The following is a 21,183-nucleotide window of genomic DNA, read 5'->3' as shown; positions in this document are numbered from 1 at the left end:
AGTACAGCCCTGCAGTAACTTAGATATTGCTATCAAAGGGCACTTGCAACAAAAACTTTAACCTGGTCCAACAACCTTAACCTCCTCCAGCATCTGAAATTTAGGACTCAGATTCAGCATCCTAGTCTTTCAAGTCCATAAGTAGGTCCAGATGCATCATCCATGCAAGTTTGGTGAAGATAGGACAAGTAATAGCTTAGATACAGGACATGCAACAAAAACTTTAACCAGGTCCGGACGCCGACGCCGAGGGTATAGCATAAGCTCCCCCTGACTTCGTCTCGGTGAGCTAAAAATCTCTGAAATGATGCTGATGATAGGTACATTTAGAGAGAACGAAAAACAATGCTACATACTTGCACACCGTACACCATCAGGCAGCAAGACAAAGGAGTCGTTACATTTACACACAGCCTGCTTATTGACGACGAGACATTGCTGAGTACATCCAGCATTCAGGCAAGGATTCTGTGTACCTTTTTCAAAAATAAAACACAAATTATCATCATCATCAATGCTCAAAGGTACATGTGCTTTCATGGTATACACTGTCAGTAAACTTTCACACTGACTTTATTTTGCATTTCAACAGTAACAAATTCCCTGGGGCAGCTATTTATTATGACCAAGCATAGTATGTTGATAATATCAAACAATTAAAAGGAACTGTAAATGCCTGGTTTGCAGAAAGGCTTTCACAATTCTTGCAAAATTTTCTTGCACACAAATAGAAGTTAGTTCACAGAAAATAGTCAATTAAATGTCAAGAGTATTTGAGATTTTTCAACTCTGAGAGAAATAATTACAATCATTGGCATCCTCAGCAAAGACAGCGATTCCCATTGGCTGTCTGTTGAGGTTCTGCTCCAGGTATGTGTAGTCGCTGCTGTCGTACTTGTTGACTCGGACCACGGCATGCAGCAGCCAGTCCGTCCAATACAGGTAGTCCTCGTACAGCGCCAGTCCAAAGGGATGCTGGGGGATGGAGGTCATCACCACCTGACGGAACAAGATCATGTGTCAATTTGTGTAGAACAACATGGACAGGCTGAACAATGAGTCCTCATCATACAGTCAAAAATCAAATTTTTAAAGTAATCTGTAGATTGCATATTCAGAATTATTAACTCCATTTTAATTTCAGCATCATAAGCACGAGTGTTGAAATTGCTACAACTGAATATCCCCTAAAAAAATTTCATATTACAAGTTATTTTTTTCTTAATTTGAATCATATACTGCAATAAAATTACTTTTTGACAAAATATTTTGATATAAATATGATACACATATTATACAATCCTAGCTGTGAATAATCACAGAATCTCATTTTGTTCAAATTCAAATCAAGGAGACTTACCGCTCTATGATTTCCGTCAAAATCACATCTTTCAATCCTATCCAGACGAGCATCTATCCAGTATAGGAACTGTTCCTTGTGGTCTATGGCCAGTCCATTTGGGGTACTGATGTCAGTCTTCACTATGAACTGAGCGCTGAAACCGCTAAAATAGGCTCGCTGTATCCCTGGCTGGCTACTGTGCCAGTTGGACCAAAACATGCGCCTGAAAAAGAACAGTATCTTGCAATGGTATTGTTCAATAGAGAAATGAAAGTATGTACACGTACATGTAAATGAAGGACTTTAAAGGACAGAAGAAAACAAACAACTAGATGAAATCATCAGAATTCATTGTAATCAAACTTTCATGGATTTCATGGGTATCCGTAATCAAAGCATTTACATCCTTAATGAATTATGAAACACTTTCTTCAGTATACGTGCAAAAAGTCAACTGAACCTTTAAAAAATTAATAATCTATGAAAATTGGCCCTCCAGAAACTTAATGATTCCACATTGTTTTATGATACAGAAAACTGTCTCATCTGATATATTTACATGTACATCTGTCAAATTTACAAGCAGAATGGTATTAGCCATTGCTTACTGAGTGCAGCTGTCCACTACAATGGCTCTAGGGTGGTCACTGGTAGACAGCTGAACAAGCTTCTGGGGTTTCCCTGCTGCCTCCCCAGTGCTGGCATTGACCTTAATCCGATTGATAGACGAGTTGGAGTAGCTGGTCCAATATAGTGTGCTGTTTACCGAATCAAAGGCTAGACCCTCCACTGAACCAATGGCTGAAATGATACAAAGCAAGGATTACAGTTAAGGAACACATACAAAACATAAAGGTTTTTTGATGCTCAATTTGATAACAAGATGCAAGTTACATGGAACAAATTGGTTGTGTTTGAGAATCAGTCCTATGGAGAAACTATAAAAACATCAAACCACAGTGACAATGTTTGAAAAGAAATAGCCATTAAAGAATGCCATTTGATACTGCTTTTTATAAGATGCAATTGACATGAATATAGACACTGTCATGTTTGAAGTGAATAATAAAACGTACTAGTTTTAAGGTGAAACAGGAAAAAACTTTGGTTAATACTTACATGGCACGACTGTGGTGATGTTGGAGAAGGACGATCCGTTGATCCACACCGACTGGATGTTGGATTGCTGGATGTCACTGAAGAATACCCTCTGTTGTTTGTAGTCGGCAGCTATGGCGATCACGTTGCGGATCTGGGTCTTGCTCTGGATTTCCTCCGCCGGTTTGTTCCTGTTTCCCGTCATGTGTAAGCTCTGAATGGCTGTCACTTTGGAGAACAGCAGGTAGCTGTCGTGATCTGTATCAACGTATAATCCAACAAGTTTCACTTAGAAGAAATTTACTAAGGTTCAAAACTCACAACAAAGACAAGTTGAAATATACCAAAACAATGATGGCATAGTTGGTTCCTTCTACACGCATGATTAAACTTTCAATGATTTGCAATTGGTGATAATTGTGAATATCTTTAGTCATTGTGAATTTTTTAAATGTTACCTTAATACAAACTTTACCATGACTAGAACAAGTACACACCTATACAGTGCAAGTACCTACCTATACAGTTCTTGTTGTCGGTGTCCAGTTTTCCATAGGTACAGGCACATGTTACTTTGTTCTGACTGTTAAACAAGCAGATCTCTGCACAGCCACCATTTAAGTGAGTACACGAGTTGTTTCCTGAAAAGGAAATAAACCAATTTTTTTTTTATCTACATTCTGCAAAACCATCTATATTCATGGGGCCAATAAAAAAGACTGGTTCAATATTAATAGACACATTTATTTGTGACTAAGAATACTGTGTACCCTTAACAAAATACACATGTATTGTGATTCCTTAAAACACAATACATGGGCATGTTCATGTATCATCAATGTAATACATGGGCATGTTCATGAAGCATCAATGTTTACATGGGCATGTTCATGCATCATCAATGTAATATATGGACATGAGCATGTTCATGTATCATCAATGTTCATGTACTATTACAATTGATAGTTGGACCTCAGTAATACACTTGTACATTACAACAATAATCCAGACGATTTCTAAAAGTAATGGATTTTTATAAAGAAGAAAAAACCAGATGATATCGTTGGGAGCAAAGTCAAGTGGATTAATGAGACTCCATCGTATTGCTCAGTCTTGATCCTATGGATCATGTGATGATCAATAATCAAACAATGGCATGTTCCGTGTGGTACATACCTGTCTGAACCTCTCTGTCAAACACTTTGATGCTGATCAGGTTCTTGGGAAGCTTGGACTGAATCACTGTAGGTGTACCTCCTTCCTTTGACATACTCAAAATGCTGGCTTCTGAACTTGACAGAGGTCTGAAGATGCAAAACAGGATCATCAGATTAATTAACATCTAAGAAAGACTAATTTGAGAGAGATGGAATTATTTATCATATGAAAAACAAAAAAAAATGACTATTACCTATTTTGCTAAGACTTAATAATGTTAGTGGTATAGGGATATAGAGCATTTCATGCTAGACCCTATTAAGAGATACGGGGTCATCTTAATATTTAAAATCATTTTCAACTTTTTAACCTAAGCAGGACAAAAAATCTATAAGTTTTGTTGAAACAGGAAATAACCCGATACAAAGATGAAATATCATCCATGTTTTGTATGGAGTGCAAGACAATTGTACATGTACATTCACACTTTATCTGTATTGAGGTGTACTCACACATCGATCCAGTACATCTTGGTCTTGAACACAGTGAGTGAGTAGCAGTCGGCTGCGGTGGACACGGTCTTCAGGTCCTTGGTCTCTATGTTGAGGCGGCGGATGCTGCGGCTCTCCCTCTCACACCAGTACAGCATCTTCCTGTTGGTGTGGTCTAGGGACAGTCCGGACACGTTGGAAGTGGTCAGCTTCAGCAGGACTTTCCGGTCTGTTCCGTCCAAGGAGGCCTGCTCTATTGTCATACTGCCACTGTCCACCCATATCATGGTGCTAAAATACATAATTATTCAAATCTCATTCTACTCTGCTTCAAAATACATGTACACATGTTTATGTCTAATTTTAAAAGGAAATCATTAACAGCCATTGTTACAGATATTTTACAGTATTAAATATATGGGAGACCACTATTTCTTTTGGTCATATCATCCAACACCTCAATCAATGATATATTTTTCCATTCAAATATTTATATTTCAAATTATCTACTTTCATTTAAATGATAAGACTCCAGTTCTATGGGGCCTCATTTAGTGAGAACAGCTGTTAAAAGTAGAATTGATAGGACTACCACTTACCCTTCTTTGGGACTGAGGACAATATTCTGTGGGTTCAGCAAATCTCTGTGAATTACCACGTATCTTTTTCTCTCTTTTTCCGACTCCTTTTTCTCAAGCTGAATCAACTCAATTACTTTTCTTTGTGCATCAGTCCAATACAAATGACCTGGAATAAAACCAACAGATTAAAGGGGATTTTGATTCACATATTGATCTATGTAGATAATACAATGTAGTCTCTGGTTAAGTACATACTGGCATATAAAATGCACCCCTTTTCAAAAGTTGGGTAAAAAATCATAGAAACCATGAAAACCCATAAAGAATTTAATTTCTGTGATGATGTCTCAGGAATCAAGAAACACTTTCTAAAAATGGAGATAAATATTGGTTCCTCAGTGCAATATCATCTGCTTTCTCAACTTTTGAACAAGTTTCGATGATAAACACTCACAAGATTTTAAGGATATGCTCCGTGAAATCTGTTACCTGCTATCCAGTCCACAGCAATGTCAGTGATTCTGCCTTGTTCATCAGACAGGATCACTTCATGCCCTGTCAGGTCCCTCTTTATTCGCACTATTCTGTAGTTAGGTGTTGTTTCCACCCAGTATATATAGTCTTGTGCTGTGTAGTAAATAACGGTATATGTACAAATTTTAATCAGACATGAACAGTTACACATAATACATATATTTTCAACAACTTGTCAGAAATTTGTCAATTACCAGGTGCCAGTGAAATGTTGTCAACCAAAGGGTGAATGTTTTCTTTTGATTTTTAAGTTTTTTTTGTTAACTTGTTGCTATTTTTGCAAAACCAGAAAAAGAAAATACCATCAACCATTTGTTTAAATTCATTTGGTACTTTTTACAGTTGCTTTATACCTAAACATGCATCAATCAAATGCCTCAATCTAATTAAAATTAGACTTGTTATTCCGCTCCTCTACGATACGCTATACATGCTATTCTCATTGGCCGTTGTATTTTCACAAAAGGTCACTCTGAGATGACCCCGTACGGGATGTTGTTAGATCTTGTATAGTGTATCGTAGAGGAGCAGAATTGGATGTCTAATTTTAATTAGATTGTCAAATGCCTATATGGTAAATAAGTAAGCAGTGAACTCCTTTCATCCCTCACCTGCATGGAAGTCAATGACGGTGGCCTTCTGGATCTGTGAGATGAAGGGCAGAGCCTGTGTGCTGTTGTTAGGGTTATAAGTGATTCCCCGGATCTCCGAGTCAGCCGAGTATATCAAAAGAGAATTAATTCCTGTACAGAGAGAGAGAGAGAAAAAAATGAATGCCTATGAAAGCACGCCTTATCACAAGATAAAAATAATTTGTATGACCAGACAAGTAAAATTGTTCCAACTTTTCTTCAATAATACAAGAGTATTCAAGGAAAACTTTGACGAAAGAAATATCATGCTTGTTATTTCACAGTGCATCTACACATATTGCTTATGAATGTATAGTTTATGCCCAAAAACAAAGAGGTATTGAATAGTTTGGGAATGATTTTACACAATTCATTAATAGAATGTAACTACATGTATGTTTGATAGGTCTGTTTGGAGTAAAGTAGACTCATCTGACATGGTAATCAAACTTGTACTGTAGATTCCTTTTTTCAAACATTAGTATCATGTTCAGTGGATTTTGCTGTTTTGTATCAAATCGCCAAAATTTTAAATCACAAGCATTTTATTTACTATGTTATTTTATCAAATAACAGAATAATGAAAGCGAGATTTCTCAATTCACAAGGGACACTTTTTGTGATTTTTGTGAATAATAATTCCTATTGTTTAAATATTAGGAATTTACTTTGATGATCAATTATCATTATCCAAAACTACTATTTTGAGGGTAATTGTCATTTGCTCCAATCAGAATTCAAAGAATCAAGTTTTCATGATTCCATTTCTAAATGCAATTATGAAAAAAAGGTCAATTTTATTATGATCAACAACTGACATAATTGTTCCAAAATAAACCCCCTAACCCCAAACCTACAAATACCTCTTGTTTATTTGGACTTTAAACAACTCAAAAGCTAGAATTAGTTTCTATACCAATTTCAAGATGGCTTTCAATATAAATGCATTGTCATTGTCAAGGATTTCATTCAAAGTTTTATTTCATCATTCAAGACATGTACAGCATTCAACAAAAACAAACTCAATACTGGGCCGAGTTTATGTTCAATGAAATGTTGATGTGAATTAGAATCAAATGCATACACTTAGATTGGAATACGGAGCGGGCACTGCCCAAAGACCACGAACATGCTATTATTAACTGACATGGAGCGACAATTCTATACATGTACAGCATGTAAAAATGCCATTAAATAAGGTAAAATAACGGATAAGCAACAACTTCAAATATTACATACGCCGAAAATCTGAAAACAAAAATCAAAATGAAGATTATCACTGAAAAAATTCTTAATATATCGAAATAAAATTTTAAACATATATCAACCATTTAATCAATATGAAAATCAAAAAAAAAAATTTTCCTTCTTAATTTTTTTTTTTGTGCAGAAAAAAACACTTATAAAATCAAACATTGGAAAAGTAAAAAAAAAATCTTTAGAGAGCACACAAAAGAGTTCCTATCCAAGAAAAAAGAACATAAAACCACAAAATAACATTTCTTTGATCGTAAGTTTATGGAGTACTCACCTGCACAGTAGGTCTCGTTTTTACGCTCATATCCTGCAGTGCAGACACAGACACGCTGATTTTGTCCTGTTGGCAGACAGAGCTGAGAGCATTGGCCATTCTTGGTTTTGCATGCATTGGTATCTGTATTTCAAACAAGATCAAAGCAATTAAAACAAGAGTATTCATGATCATTGATGTGTACTGGGGTATTACAAAAATGAACATTTCTTGATAATGTATAGCCTTGTAGAATTAAGGTAAAAGTTAGTGTGAATATTTTGCTTCTGCTGTTGAAAATGGGAATCCATATAATAAAAGCTAGATCATTTTCCATAATATATATTTACATGTATGCAAATTACTCCTAGCAATAATATAACTGTGACATTGTCAGTTCACCATCCTATGAATTTCAACATGTATTGACTTTTTTATACATATTCTATGTAAATTACCTGCATTCATAAATTTTTTGAAGTTTGGAGTATGCCACAACTTACCGTTAACTCTTTGTGATTTGTCATAGACAGCCATGGCTATGACATCAACAGTTTTATCCCGTAACACCGAGTGGCTGTAAGTCCCATCCTGCTGAAGACTAAGCTTTGCAATTTTTTGGTCATGAGCAACAAAGATGTCTTTAGCTCCATTTACCGCAAATGCCATAGGAAACTGAATCTGAGATTGGTTATTAGTACCACTGTAGATGTCTGTACAATTCTGGGTTGAAATTTCACAAGCGATTATTGAATTATTTCCTTCCGAGAGAAAATATATCCGGCTATCTGCCTCATTATACTTTAAATCTGAAATCATAAAATCATTACAACATTATAAAACAGATTCAATAAGTATGATTTAAAAATCATATCACAAATATTGCTATCCCATCCACAGGTAGAACTTTTGAATTTTTCCATTTAAAAAGATGGCTGCAGGTCATTCTGAAATAATCTCAATAAATGTACATGTATATGCATAAATTCATGCATCAATTTCTGTACAACCATAAATACTAACTTGTTGGTCTGTTAGCATCCGATCTAATAACTTGTACTCCAGAGCCATCCATTTTTGCACTATAAATGACATCTTCATTGGAAACAGAGAAAAAAAGCCTCCTGCAGTTTAAAAAAATGTAAACTTTTCAAACAAAGTAACAAAACAACATTATTAAATAAATATAGTAGCTGGTAATTTAAGAAAACTATGTAATCAACTTGTCTATACTTTATTTTATACTAAAGGCACTGTCAATTGTTGGAAGCCTATTTTATAATTCCAGAACAGAACTTTCTACCACAGCATGTAAGTTGAGGTTCATCACACAATACAACAAAACCTACGTACTGTTAGACAACTTTAGATTCCTCATTTTACAAAAAATTTACATCATAGTTACGTATTGATTATTGATGAATGTACCTGGTACCACAGTACTAGTATGGATCACTCTGCACCCCCCCCCCCTTACAGGTTGCCGTCACCTAAATATAATATTTACACTTAAGACACTAGTATATATATCACTCGGACTATGTGTACTGTCTGCCCTCACTCACCCGGTCACTGGACTGACGGTGATAGATTGAACCCGGGTCTCGTTCCTGACGTACAGCTCCTTCCTGTAAGCCCCGTCCAGATTGGCCACAGTGATGGAGCCCCGCCGCGTCTTCTCGTTGTACGTGGAGAAGTACATGTTTTTGGAGATCCAGTCCACCGCGAAGGCATGCAGACTCAGTGCTCTCCCTGCAAACAATAATCAATGGCTGTTATAATCCTAATGCTGTGTGTTGTGTCCTTAGACATGACACTTCATCTGCATTGCCCTATATGCCTCATGGTGTGGAGGAGGATTTTGAAATAATCAGTACAACTTTGTTTTCCAAGTTCTTGCAACAAGCTGTATCAGAGGCCTGTTCAGCAGAGCTGGCACTCTTGAGTGCTCACCAAAATATTTAACTTCAATAAGTCCTCCAGTTTTTATTTATCCAAAGAGCAGAGTTGTTAATTTTTCTATTTTAACAAAAGGACGATAAATATATCACATTCTCTTATTTAAATGAATGAAATTACTCACCTGCATCAATGACAGTTTTGACCTCTAATCCCGATAATGGAGACCTGTTGATGACTTTCAGGTCTTGGTCAGCCCAGAAGAGATAGCCCTCCTTCTCGTCACTGATGTCGTAGTCCACAGCTACAGGCTTACTCACATACGGGGTGGTCAGAGTGGGAATCACACTGAAATTGGCATTCTCCAGATCCACTCCGCGGATCTCAATCCGTCGAACAAACACCAAGAAACTCTGATCCGCTGAAACAGTCAATTAACATTTATAAATCAACCAATATTAAAAATTCACAAGTTTTCCATGAACAAGTATTTTTTTCAATGCCTTTCACGCACACAGACAAATAAATAGAAATTTACAAACTACATTATGCATGCAGGAGAAAACAAGTTTTGACACAGTGAATTGCCTACGTTTGCAGGTTTTTCCATCAGCGGCCAGTTCCATTAGATGGGGACACACACAGCCCACTGTGTTGTTGTAACTGATCAGACACAAGTGTGAACAGTTCCCGTTATTAACAGCACAAGGGTTACGCCATGGCAGCTGTCTCTTTGGGTGATAAACTTGGATGTCAAATGGCTGAGTATTGGTTCTTTTGATGACTGTTACATTTGAACCATCAAACTTGTTTGCCTACAACATCAAAATAAATATAGGTGAAGTACTGTACAAGTATGCCCTTGAACTGACAAGGATAAAACATATACCCCTGGTACCAGTAATGCTATTCTTGTACAATGAATACCTAATTAATACATGTATTTGCTTATTAAATTAAGTTAATGTTTTAAAGTCAATTCTAGAATATGCTGTGCCATTTTGTATTCTGAATTCTGAACTCCTCTAAAATGACTTCTCACTCTTAAGTGAGATATCAAAGCCATTCTTTGAATACTCACCGAGACAATAGCATTGATTCCCCAGTCTGTCCAGTATACATAGCTGCCAAACATGGTCAGAGCAAATGGGTGTCTGATGTTCTCCTTGTCCAGGAGAACCAGGCGATGGTCCTGCCCCTCGTAGGTTATAGTGTGCAGCGAGTCCGACCTAAAAGCATGAAATTCCATTAGGAGAAGGTCTGCTTGATACTGTCTTCCTGACCAATATTCAACTCTGTATTTTTTTAACCTCAGGAGAGCATTTAAGATCATAGTTGATACGTAGAGCTACATAGCAGCTACGCTGTTGAACAGGCATGCTAACTTAGCCACTACGTAGATATATGTAGATTAAATTTTTAATGCTTCCGTAAGCATTATATCAAGATGACTAATTTAGTTACCACTTTGTAACAAACATGAAATTTATCTTATTTAGTGATATTTTGGTCATCCTATAAATTATTTTGAATTTAAACATACATATTTCTGCTTGATATTAACAAATCACGTCGATGTAATAAGTCTTTTAGTTGAATATTACCAACTTCAAATCAGAGACCTATTGGCTAATCTAGTAGTCCATTCAATAGACCTATATATTTACAACCTAGCCGCTAGGATAGCTACTATGATCTTGAACACAACCCTTTTACCAACTTGACCAATAATATAACTACTGTATTACCAAAGCTCTATTATCATAAGTGAAGCATACACACCTTGCATCGATCCAGTAAAGTCTTTCAAAGTCGTAGTCCACAGTAAGTCCATTAGGCCAGCCACCTTCCACAATACCTCTGATGTGAAATATGATGTGTCTGTTCTCCCCAGCCATGGAGCAGGTCTCAATGCGAGGATTTTTTGTATCCCAGTCTGTCCAAAACAGAGACCTGAAAGAAAACAGTCCTCAAAACTTAAAAACATTCACCAAATATAGATTCCAATCACTTAAGAACATGTTCATGTAAACGGAAGCAAACTAAATAGTTAGAGCCAAAAATAAATTGTTTGAATGTATTATTGTAGCAAAAATTACAATTAAGTAAACATGACAATAAAACAATGTACATTAAAAATGATAGACCACCGATGAACTTACCCATATCTAGGGTCCAGCACAATGGCCCTGGGACTGACCATGTTTCCTGCAATGAGAGTGGTGCGGTTCTGGCCGTTGATCCCCGCTACCTCTATCTGGTACAGTTTACTCTCCACCCAGTAGATCTTCTCCCCGATCCAGTCAACAGCCAAACCCTCAGTGGTGGCCAATCCAATGTCCACTATAGGCTCAATGTCAGTCAGAGCTGTCACAACAAGGACAAGGGAAATCAGTCAAAGAAATATTGGCAATTACAATACATGTACAAAGACATGCAAGTGGGTTGATATTGACATTTTGTGTATATGTACATGTACATGCAGCTGACAGTATTGTAAATCATTGAGATTATCACTGCCATGGATGTAATTTCATTATGTTCTTGGTTTTAGATTTTTACAGTGAAATTCAAAGAGCAATGCATTCTGAAGAATATTCTGTGTAAAACTTAACTATAATCTGCTACCAGGTGTAAAGTTTCTTTCTTGTATTTTTCAAAAAGATCCCATTTAAATCATAGACAGAATTGAATACAACCATAAAACAAAAGCAACACAATTTCACTGGGAAGAGGAACATACCATTTCCTTGGAGTTTTCCTCGGAAGATTTTGTCATCTGCCACATCTGTCCAGAAGATGAAGCTTTTATTGTAATAGAAATCTAGGGCCACTGTGTTGTGTAGTCCCGATACCAGGGCGGCATAATTGTGATTGGACAGGTCCACACTGCGCATTTCATGGCGGTTAGAGAAGATCAAATACTCCGGTTCAGGGTCTACAAGGACAAAAGGAAACACTTTCATGTTCATGCAACATAAAGTGAAACAAAAAGGACAAGGTCAAGTCAAACCTTGTAAGTATATATGTAATACATGTTAAACTTTACTGTCTTGAAATATAAGCTATATTTGGGCGAGGGTAAGAAAACTTGACAGAGGGCAAGGCTTGCCGAAATTTCTTCACGATTTTGACCAGAGCCCAAATATCGCTTATATTTCAAGACAGTTATCATGTATATTGTTTATCCTGCAACATAATATCACATTTTGCGCCGCAAAAGAGCTTTCTTTGACAAATTTTGCTGCATATCTGCAGTTGAAACCCGTAGACGAAGCAAGAAAGATGACGTCACAATGCATTTGGACATCGGTTAAATGCACAAGGCTATATTGGGTCATTGATCGAATATACCCATAGTTTATTGGGTTACCTTTATTCCTTTAATAAAAAGGGATAGTTGCAGAATAAAACTTTTATAGTAGATGTTTAAAACTTTTTTTCAACGTGTCTATTCAAATTAGGCATTCCTGCCAACATTATAATTTTGTAAAATTAATTTTAAAAAGAATACAGTTGAAATACCAAAATTGACAAGTGTGAAATATAACAATATGTTCAGCACTGACAGCACTTACCGAGTGGTCTACAGGTAAATCCATCTGGCTCCAAGTGAAACCCCTCATGGCATCCACATTTATGACCTTGAGGCAGCTTCTCACACGTCTGTTGGCAAATTCCCCATGATTGACAAATATTTGTTGCTGTAAACAGAAAGAAAAGTAAACCGAGTGTCCAATTATCTTCTTTTGGAAATACAGAAACATGGAAATATTTGTTAATAATATGTGTGCTAAATACGAAATCTCCACTGCTTAAAGGCTTTACTTGATGACTTTTTCGAATTTGTTCAGAACATTTCTTACGTTGACAAGTTCTGTTGTCCCTGCTTAGATCTCTGCTCTCATTGCACAGACAGATGTAGGGTTGCTTCACGAGTCCAGGAGGGGCGGGGCGACAGACGTCAGAACAGCTGTGGTTCCTACAGCTCACATTAACTGTAGAGGACAAACATTTATAGATACGTGTACACAAAACTACAAGTACAGACAAACCTTGTTATCTATAATTCAATGGGATTGACAGAAAAATTAATATTACCTTACATTCAAGAAATAGAATGAAATGCAAGAAATAGTGTTTGGGTATTTCCATTCTTAAATCTACAAATGGTATTTTTTTGAGAATTGTGGAAGATTCAGATGAAAGACTTCTATATCATAAATGTTGCAGTAAAAACATTCAGACTCGAAGCATAGTATTCTGTCAACAACTGATCTTTAATTAGATTTTGGATATACAAGAAGCATTACCTGGATTACATCCATTTTCATCGCTTTTATCAGAGCAGTCGTCGTTGCCATCACACATCTTATCAGGGCTGATACATCTGACATCATCATGGGGACCACAGGTAATATTGGGGAAGTTACAGGTAGAATAGGCTGAAAACAGAATATCACAGATGTTTTCAAAATATAAGCCACAATGTAAACACTGAACAAATTTTAACACAAATGTATTCACATCTTTGCTAGGCAGTGGGTTTTTAATTCTTGTGTGTTGGTCAAAAACTATTAAACTGAATTGTATCTGTTGTTTTTTTTCTTATCTGGTTTTTTTTTCCCCCTCTTCTTCTGCAGGATTGTATCACTTCAAGCCCGCATTTTAATCATATAGAAATTCAAAATTCTGAATAAAATGTAATCTTGTTAAGTCCTCTAAATTACAAACTGTAATAAATTTTGCCATTCTTCATGACGCTATTACCAAATACAAATAGACCTTAAAATCAAAGGCTTATGTTCTAGACATGCATGTAGTACATGATATGAAGTTGAGTCTGCATGAATCCTGACAGTATGTGGAGTACTATAAAAACACTCTATTGCTTGGTACCATAAAAAACAAAGTGACTAAGATGAACAATGGTACATGTATACTCACTGCAGTTGGCCTCGTCTGTTCCGTCTTTGCAGTCGTGTTCTTTGTCACACCTCCAGCTTTTTAAGATACAGGAATCCCCATCACACTGGAACTCATCAGAAGTACAGTTTCTCGCAGGCTCTATATAAATACACATACAATATACCATAAGGGGACAGTGTTACTCAAAAATAAAAAAAAAATCGGAAATTATCTAGCACCTCAAAATCATTAGGGATGGGGGGGATTTTTTTTAAAAGTACTAAATTAAAAAAAATCTTCAAAAGTACTGCAAACTGACATATGAATTATGCTGTGTGTATATTATGTAGCAAATAAATAAAACAAATGGTGTCTGCATATAAGCTGACAATTAATCAATTATTTGACAAACAATTACCTGTATATGGCTCAAGGGATTGAATGATGAAGTACATGTAAATACATTTTTGATTAACAATTTACATAGACGTCTGCCTCTAAAAATACATGTATATACAAAAAGCTTGTGAACTCACGGCAGCCATATTCGTCACTGCCATCCTCACAGTCCTGCTCCAAGTCACACTTCCACCTCAGGGGGATACACTCTCCAGACTCACTACACTTGAACCCTCCTTTACAGTCTGAAATGGGGAAAAATATAAATCATCTAATTTGCTGATTGATAATTTGCACTGTAATTATGAATTATCTTTGTGTAATAACATTAAATGTCTCATGTTTGATGTGATTTCGAGGTTGGACCTTTACCTGGAGTCAATTCAAATTACTTAAAGGATAGTTATTCATAATAGGAGGGTCATTTTTCAATGATTAATCAAAATTGACTAGTTTGTGTGGGAGGCTTACTTTCATGGCAAGATGATTTTTTGAAGATATCATTAATCAGTCTCGAAAGCTTTAAAGGCCATAAGTATGACGTGTAAGTAAATACCTTCACAGTTCCGTTCATCAGTCCCGTCCAGACAGTCTGGCTTGCCGTCACAGATGGTGCTGTTCAGGAGACATTTACTGTTGCTGTCACACTTGTAATGAGTCTTCATGTCACTGCAATACACCTCACATCCATCCTGTGATGTAAGACAAAGCATTAATTAAGCATGAACTATTAGGCTCAAACGGGAAATTTATTAAATACATATGTGTTGTCCTATCTACTTTACCAAACAAAATACATGTTTCTTTAGCTTTTAAAAAACCCTATATTTCTTCATTCATCGATCTTTTAAACAAGCACACTTTCTACAGAATATCCAGTAGCAACATTCCCTGATATTATGGAATATAACTAAGATAATTCCCTTTTATTTCATTAAAGCCTTCAATAAATATCTCCACAGGCCTTACTCCTTTAGAGCATACTTCTTCAGTATATCAAAGAAGAATCTTATTCCTGTATTAACTGAACAGGCTTGGAATAGAAGTTGACATAACTCATAGACTCAAGAACTTCAACGTTCTTCCTATTATTGTGGTTTCAATGTTATTCATTAGCATTAATTTTCAGGGATTAAGCAAAAGTCATACATTTAAGGATATTATCGATATGTAAATTAATTGATAATGGTCCCATAACAATACACTATTTTTTGAGATATTGCACTTCAATGAACATCTAATTCTATGGATCAAACCAACAAGGAAATCAACAAATATTGGTACTCAGCCAATCCTGAAAACCTAATACTATTGTAGCATCCTTACCTCATCAGACCCGTCTTCACAGTCCTTCACAGCATTACACTGGAACTCCCGATCTATGCACTCCCCACTCCTCACACACTGAAACTGTGTCACTTCTGAACAGGTCCTCTCCGCTAATGATTTGGAATAACTCAGTTATTTGCTTTGTAAAATTTTGACGACTCATCTTTTTAAAATTTTCAATTTGAAATCTTTTATAAAAGAAGTATACTAACCACTTCGATTCTTGACTTAATCAATTCAATGTTCTGAATATACAGCTGATTATGATAATTATTATATTTATGTACTTTTTATTGAATCTTGAATACTTTTAAGTGAATTCTCATTCCACTTTTTTTTCATATTTAGGTCCATTGAAATTTAAAAGTCATGTATTGAAATGAAGATGCACGAGAAAAGAAACACTGAACTGAAATGTTAAACACCCCCCCTCCCCCATTGGTTATGTAACTGACTTAGTTGCTTGCCTTTGGTATCACAGAAGTTTTCATCGGCCCCGTCACTGCAGTCCGGCTCCGTGTCACACCACCAGCTGGAGATCAGGCACTCACTCAGCGGACATCTCCGGAATCCAACCGCACACACCGAACCTGTTAATTACCACATAAAATTAGTTGCATTATGCTTAAATCATTCACTTGGTTTTAACAATAAGCATAATTGGAAACTAATGTCCTATATACCAATATTAGTTACATTACAATGAATAAAATGTCTTGCTAACTTACTTATGTCGCATTCTTGATAACTGATGTTTGGACAATTTCCATTTTTACACTCACTGCATTCTGTACGCACTAAAAAAGCAAAGGAAAATCTGTAAATACTTAACAAAGTTTGCTCTCTTTATAAAAACCAATAAATTGTTTGGTGCAAAATTTCGTCTTTTAACGTACGCATTTTCAATTTACATATCAGAATTTAAATACAGGGAATATCAATGTGTATGATGGGCGACGCTTACCTTTACAACTTTTCTGGTCCTCCTCTAACTGGTAGCCTGCTTCACACAGACATTTCGGTTTTAGGCCCGTGCTGGTCGGCACAGTCACACACAGATGACTACATCCCAGTGAACTGCACAGTGAGGCATTGACATCAGGATTGACTGTAAAATTCAATTCATTACTGTAAAATTCAATTCATTACAACATGAATACAATGGCAGATACTTGCTCTACTCTTAGGTCCTCTAACCTTCGAATTTAGCAATCTTATAGTCAAAATAAAAGGAATAACTCAATATCCAGAACTAGAAGGATTGCCAGATCACATCTGCTACCACTCTGTTCCTCTCCTCATAAGGAATTGCATGACTCTTCTGGAGAGCCAACATCATGAGTGTAAATTCTCAGGTACATTTGCCAGAGAATAGCGAGTCCTCCACATTCCTGCCGGATGACATGGGGACCAGTTTTGCCTCTACATGATGTACATTTTCTACTGGTCCAGTCTACATGCTAACCTTCTGTTCAGTTTTTCTCACACCAGTACACTCATCTTACTTTGGAACCATTTTAACAAGACCTTGGACTTTCAGTAGGATGTAACCATCTACTTCTTGCCTCAAAACAAGTTAAAAATGACGCTGATTTCAAGCAAAATGAACACGATTGCATAGTCTTAACACAAAAGCCAGACAAATCATGTTAATATCAAAGATCCATGACTGAATCGCCAGCAATGAAATAGACAGGCCAACATCACAATGCTGTTTAACACAACTACCCAAAGTCCAAGCTCTTGTTAAAATGGTTCTATTCTTATAACCTTTAGTGTACCAGTGTTCAGGTGTGAAGATTACACCAATGTATCAAGCTTACATATGTCCCCTTCATAGTCATAGCTTATGGTATTCTTTTACTGATTGGTTTGTGTGTACTGGTAATTGAAATACACTGCTAACATGAAATATTTGGGGGGTGGAAAAGGATTAAAAGGGCAACATAATTTAAAAGAAGTATTTCAACAACTTCCTCATTGTTACATTGATGGCAATTAATGACCATCCCAACCACAATATATCTCCGTATTCATACATAATGGGCTAGACAAAAGAGATTTCTAATTAAGTATATTTATCAGTACTATATTAGAAATTAAGTACACGTGTACTACTTTTACAGCTTAGTGCATTGTAATTGATAAACATACATATAAGTTTGATGAATTTCATTGCAGTTTATCCAATTTAATCAGTATCAAGTGTAGGTTTTAATTAAGGTGATTTATATCTTTGAATGTGTCTTATATCATTTTCATTGGTACATGTAATAATGTCTACTGTAACATCCTGCAAATAAGCAGGATTCCCTCTACCTCATTACACAGACAAAATATATTCAATATTTTAAATTATTTTGTCAGCACCAAATGAGCTAACTTAACAAAATGGGGATTATATGATATCAACCTTTTTTTCCAAATTTTATCTGACTGCTCTATATTTCAATTTTATTATCAATGAGTAATGTATTTCTGAGTGAAATACATCTACATGTTCAATGAATGATAGTTACATTTATGCATTAATTCATTCTGTAAAAAATGAACAGCTGAGACTAGATATATTACACAGGTAAGTATAGACACCTGGCTACTATTCACCGGTTTACCTATGGGGCATATTTCAGAAGCTTTACAATGCATGTTTGGCAGTCAGCCAGCCATAATGAAAGTGAAAGGTTTTGATAGATACTTATACTCTAAAGTAAACAAAGTCTATAAATACATAAAAATGCTAATTGCTGATTCAAATACAGATTATCCACTTCAGGAGATAAAATCGATCAATTTTTTCGTCCTTTGACATGATCCCTTTACAAAGACCGCAATCTGGGACATAAAGATCCGTCTTACAGCTGTGGCTGTCAATGTCAACACAAAAATGAACATTATGGTATTGTGGCTCGTTGGTCTAGGGGTATGATTCTCGCTTCGGGTGCGAGAGGTCCCGGGTTCAATTCCCGGACGAGCCCAAATTCATTTTAAGTCAAATATCTCTAAGACAATTGAATAGAAAGTTTGAGTTTATACATCCGCTGTCACAGTGAATGTAGTTAAGTCCTATCACAATGGACTTTATTACTGCAGGCATCAAACAATCAGCTATATACATGAGCTTAAAAAAGCTTATCATTGTGATTTCTATATGTACATGTTAGAAAGTCCGGTATTAATTTCAAAGTCTCTGTTGGAATTTCTTGCCAGTAATTTTCCAAAATTTCATCAAATTCTGTAAGAATATTTTTCCTCCCTTCAATTTTCTTCCGATTTATCCCCATTGTTGGAGGACAATCATAAAATAGGGCTTACTCGATAAAAAAAAGTACCGGTATATCTTTCAACACAACTCTGAAAATTTGTACAAGTGTCATTTGGTAAAAATGACATGGAGCACAATAATTTTGTTAACTTAATTAGTACATGTATTACATATTAAAATGATTTTTCTTATAGAAAACACTTTTGAAATGGCTGGCATATTTATTTATTCATATGAAACAGACTGTCAAATTTTGTGCATGAATGTTGCAAATACAGTGGACAAAAAAGATCACAGTGGAATGACACATACTGACTTTGGAATGATTGAGCGACCTTGCACACTTTATAAGTAGATTGTAATGAGAATGATGCCAGAAACCAGTTACATCATAAGCTTCAGTCAGGCATGTTAATTTCTAAAGGAGTTTTCAAACACTGTTGATGAGTGATGACCAAACAACACATTAAAACCATGCTAGGTGTAAATGTTGTACCCTTGTATCCATGTATTAATCACAATATAAGAAGAACTGTCTGGCAAATTGAAATGGACTAAAAAATGATAGGAAGATAACCACATGTAAGTTTCTGAATGATAAACTTACTTGGCTGTCGCAATGGATGGTAGATCTGAAGCTGATAGGGGTCTGGCAAGTTAATATGCTTGTACTCCACAGCACTGACTGATCGATTCCAGCGATGAATCTGGCTCATCTTTACGTCTTCATCATTGCTAGTCACATAAATATAGTTACCCAAAATGGAAATGCCTCTATTGATACTGGTCTTTAACTGCAAATAAAAATTAACAAAGAAATTCATGAACTGTTCAACTTTTATAATCCTACATCTGACATTCTAAGAGTTGTAATCATCTATATTAAATTTCTCTTTTCCTAAATCTCTTTTACTGTAAATGCATTCCTAAACAGTTCAGAAAATAGCAAGCACTTGTCACTCGTGTATCAGCTTTGACAGTTATGAATACAGTGTTTGATTGCAGTTATTACTATGTGTCTTAGGTTATCACCATCAAATTATGCGGGTATTCCTTACCCTAGTAATGGTATTTCTGTTAATGGCTCCGCCATTGATGTTGATTCGCTCAATAGTGTCTTTGATATGGTCCACCCAGTACAGCTGTTGATTGGCAAAGTCTATGGTTAAACCATGAGGACTGAACAATTCCTCAATTTTGTCCACTAAAGTACTACTGTTTGAGCCATCTAGGTGAGCCTGACAGATGCTCCAACCCATAGTCTTAGATTTCACCGTGTAGAACATCAGACTGAGTAGAAGAAAAAAAACATCAGTTAAGACTTTTACATTACATTGCTACAAGGCTACAGCACCTCAAATGATGAAAACCCAAAAATATCATCTTTTTGAAGGTTATTTAATAGATACATTTATATCTCTTATACAAAACTCTTGAGATGAATGTAATGAATACTTTATATTCCTTATTTTATGCAAGTATTAAATTTCATGTATTGTTGATTCTTTATTTTACACGAGTACTTATTTCTGTGATTTATTAACTGTTTTGCATCAAATGGCGACAATATAAAATCATGAACATCAAATTTTTATCATAGTTTCATTTAGTTTACATATGTCTGGTAAAGTGAGATTTTAAAATCTGCAACATATGCTTCTCGTGTTTTTTACGTGAATGTTAATCCCTTGCATTAATTAGGAATCTACAGTATTTGTATATTCAGCAGTAAAAAAAAATTGAAGGCACAAAACTTTTGTTTTGATTTTATATACTGTAAATTCCTAATTAAACGCGAGGAATTAATATCCGCGTACAATCGCGAGAAGCAAGCCTCACGGATGTTAAAACCTCGCTATTATTTTCTGAGAGTTGGGGACCATTAGAAATAAGGATAAATGTTCTGCGTTCCCGATTTTATATTCTCGCAATTTGATACAAAACACTGGAAACGCGGAATTAAGTGCTTGCATAATATAAGGAATTTACAGTAGTTCACAACTTTCAAGGAAAAAGCAAGATTTTAAAATCATCCAG

General features: G+C 35.7%; 1 protein-coding gene and 1 non-coding gene across 4 annotated transcripts in view; one reads left to right on the top strand and one right to left on the bottom strand.

Annotated features, from left to right (window-relative positions):
* The window catches only part of LOC128156905 (prolow-density lipoprotein receptor-related protein 1-like), a 74,535-nt gene that overhangs the window by 34,750 nt on the left and 18,602 nt on the right, over positions 1 to 21,183 (bottom strand). For all 3 annotated transcript variants that reach the window (XM_052819233.1, XM_052819235.1, XM_052819234.1), the window contains exons 10-42: positions 20,205 to 20,436; positions 19,754 to 19,940; positions 16,846 to 16,989; positions 16,610 to 16,678; positions 16,349 to 16,471; positions 15,879 to 15,991; positions 15,109 to 15,244; positions 14,690 to 14,797; positions 14,193 to 14,312; positions 13,559 to 13,690; positions 13,112 to 13,243; positions 12,824 to 12,949; positions 11,989 to 12,183; positions 11,408 to 11,612; positions 11,028 to 11,198; positions 10,327 to 10,474; positions 9,838 to 10,060; positions 9,430 to 9,666; positions 8,912 to 9,098; positions 8,370 to 8,470; positions 7,850 to 8,155; positions 7,368 to 7,490; positions 5,816 to 5,947; positions 5,160 to 5,297; positions 4,689 to 4,836; positions 4,111 to 4,380; positions 3,617 to 3,744; positions 2,959 to 3,081; positions 2,462 to 2,698; positions 1,951 to 2,143; positions 1,361 to 1,565; positions 807 to 999; positions 357 to 476 (exon numbers count right to left, since the gene is read on the bottom strand). In XM_052819233.1, coding sequence (XP_052675193.1) covers positions 357 to 476; positions 807 to 999; positions 1,361 to 1,565; positions 1,951 to 2,143; positions 2,462 to 2,698; positions 2,959 to 3,081; positions 3,617 to 3,744; positions 4,111 to 4,380; positions 4,689 to 4,836; positions 5,160 to 5,297; positions 5,816 to 5,947; positions 7,368 to 7,490; positions 7,850 to 8,155; positions 8,370 to 8,470; positions 8,912 to 9,098; positions 9,430 to 9,666; positions 9,838 to 10,060; positions 10,327 to 10,474; positions 11,028 to 11,198; positions 11,408 to 11,612; positions 11,989 to 12,183; positions 12,824 to 12,949; positions 13,112 to 13,243; positions 13,559 to 13,690; positions 14,193 to 14,312; positions 14,690 to 14,797; positions 15,109 to 15,244; positions 15,879 to 15,991; positions 16,349 to 16,471; positions 16,610 to 16,678; positions 16,846 to 16,989; positions 19,754 to 19,940; positions 20,205 to 20,436 — 5,405 coding nt within the window. The remainder of the gene's footprint in view (positions 1 to 356; positions 477 to 806; positions 1,000 to 1,360; positions 1,566 to 1,950; positions 2,144 to 2,461; positions 2,699 to 2,958; positions 3,082 to 3,616; positions 3,745 to 4,110; positions 4,381 to 4,688; positions 4,837 to 5,159; positions 5,298 to 5,815; positions 5,948 to 7,367; positions 7,491 to 7,849; positions 8,156 to 8,369; positions 8,471 to 8,911; positions 9,099 to 9,429; positions 9,667 to 9,837; positions 10,061 to 10,326; positions 10,475 to 11,027; positions 11,199 to 11,407; positions 11,613 to 11,988; positions 12,184 to 12,823; positions 12,950 to 13,111; positions 13,244 to 13,558; positions 13,691 to 14,192; positions 14,313 to 14,689; positions 14,798 to 15,108; positions 15,245 to 15,878; positions 15,992 to 16,348; positions 16,472 to 16,609; positions 16,679 to 16,845; positions 16,990 to 19,753; positions 19,941 to 20,204; positions 20,437 to 21,183) is intronic.
* Trnap-cgg (transfer RNA proline (anticodon CGG)) lies at positions 18,788 to 18,859 on the top strand. The gene has a single exon. It is a non-coding gene; the product is annotated as a tRNA-Pro (tRNA).

The sequence above is a fragment of the Crassostrea angulata genome, chromosome 7 (assembly GCF_025612915.1).
Source record: "Crassostrea angulata isolate pt1a10 chromosome 7, ASM2561291v2, whole genome shotgun sequence".
NCBI classification, from domain to species: domain Eukaryota; kingdom Metazoa; phylum Mollusca; class Bivalvia; order Ostreida; family Ostreidae; genus Magallana; species Magallana angulata.
Note: the sequence above shows the minus strand (reverse complement) of the source record. Positions and strands in the feature narration are given on the sequence as shown.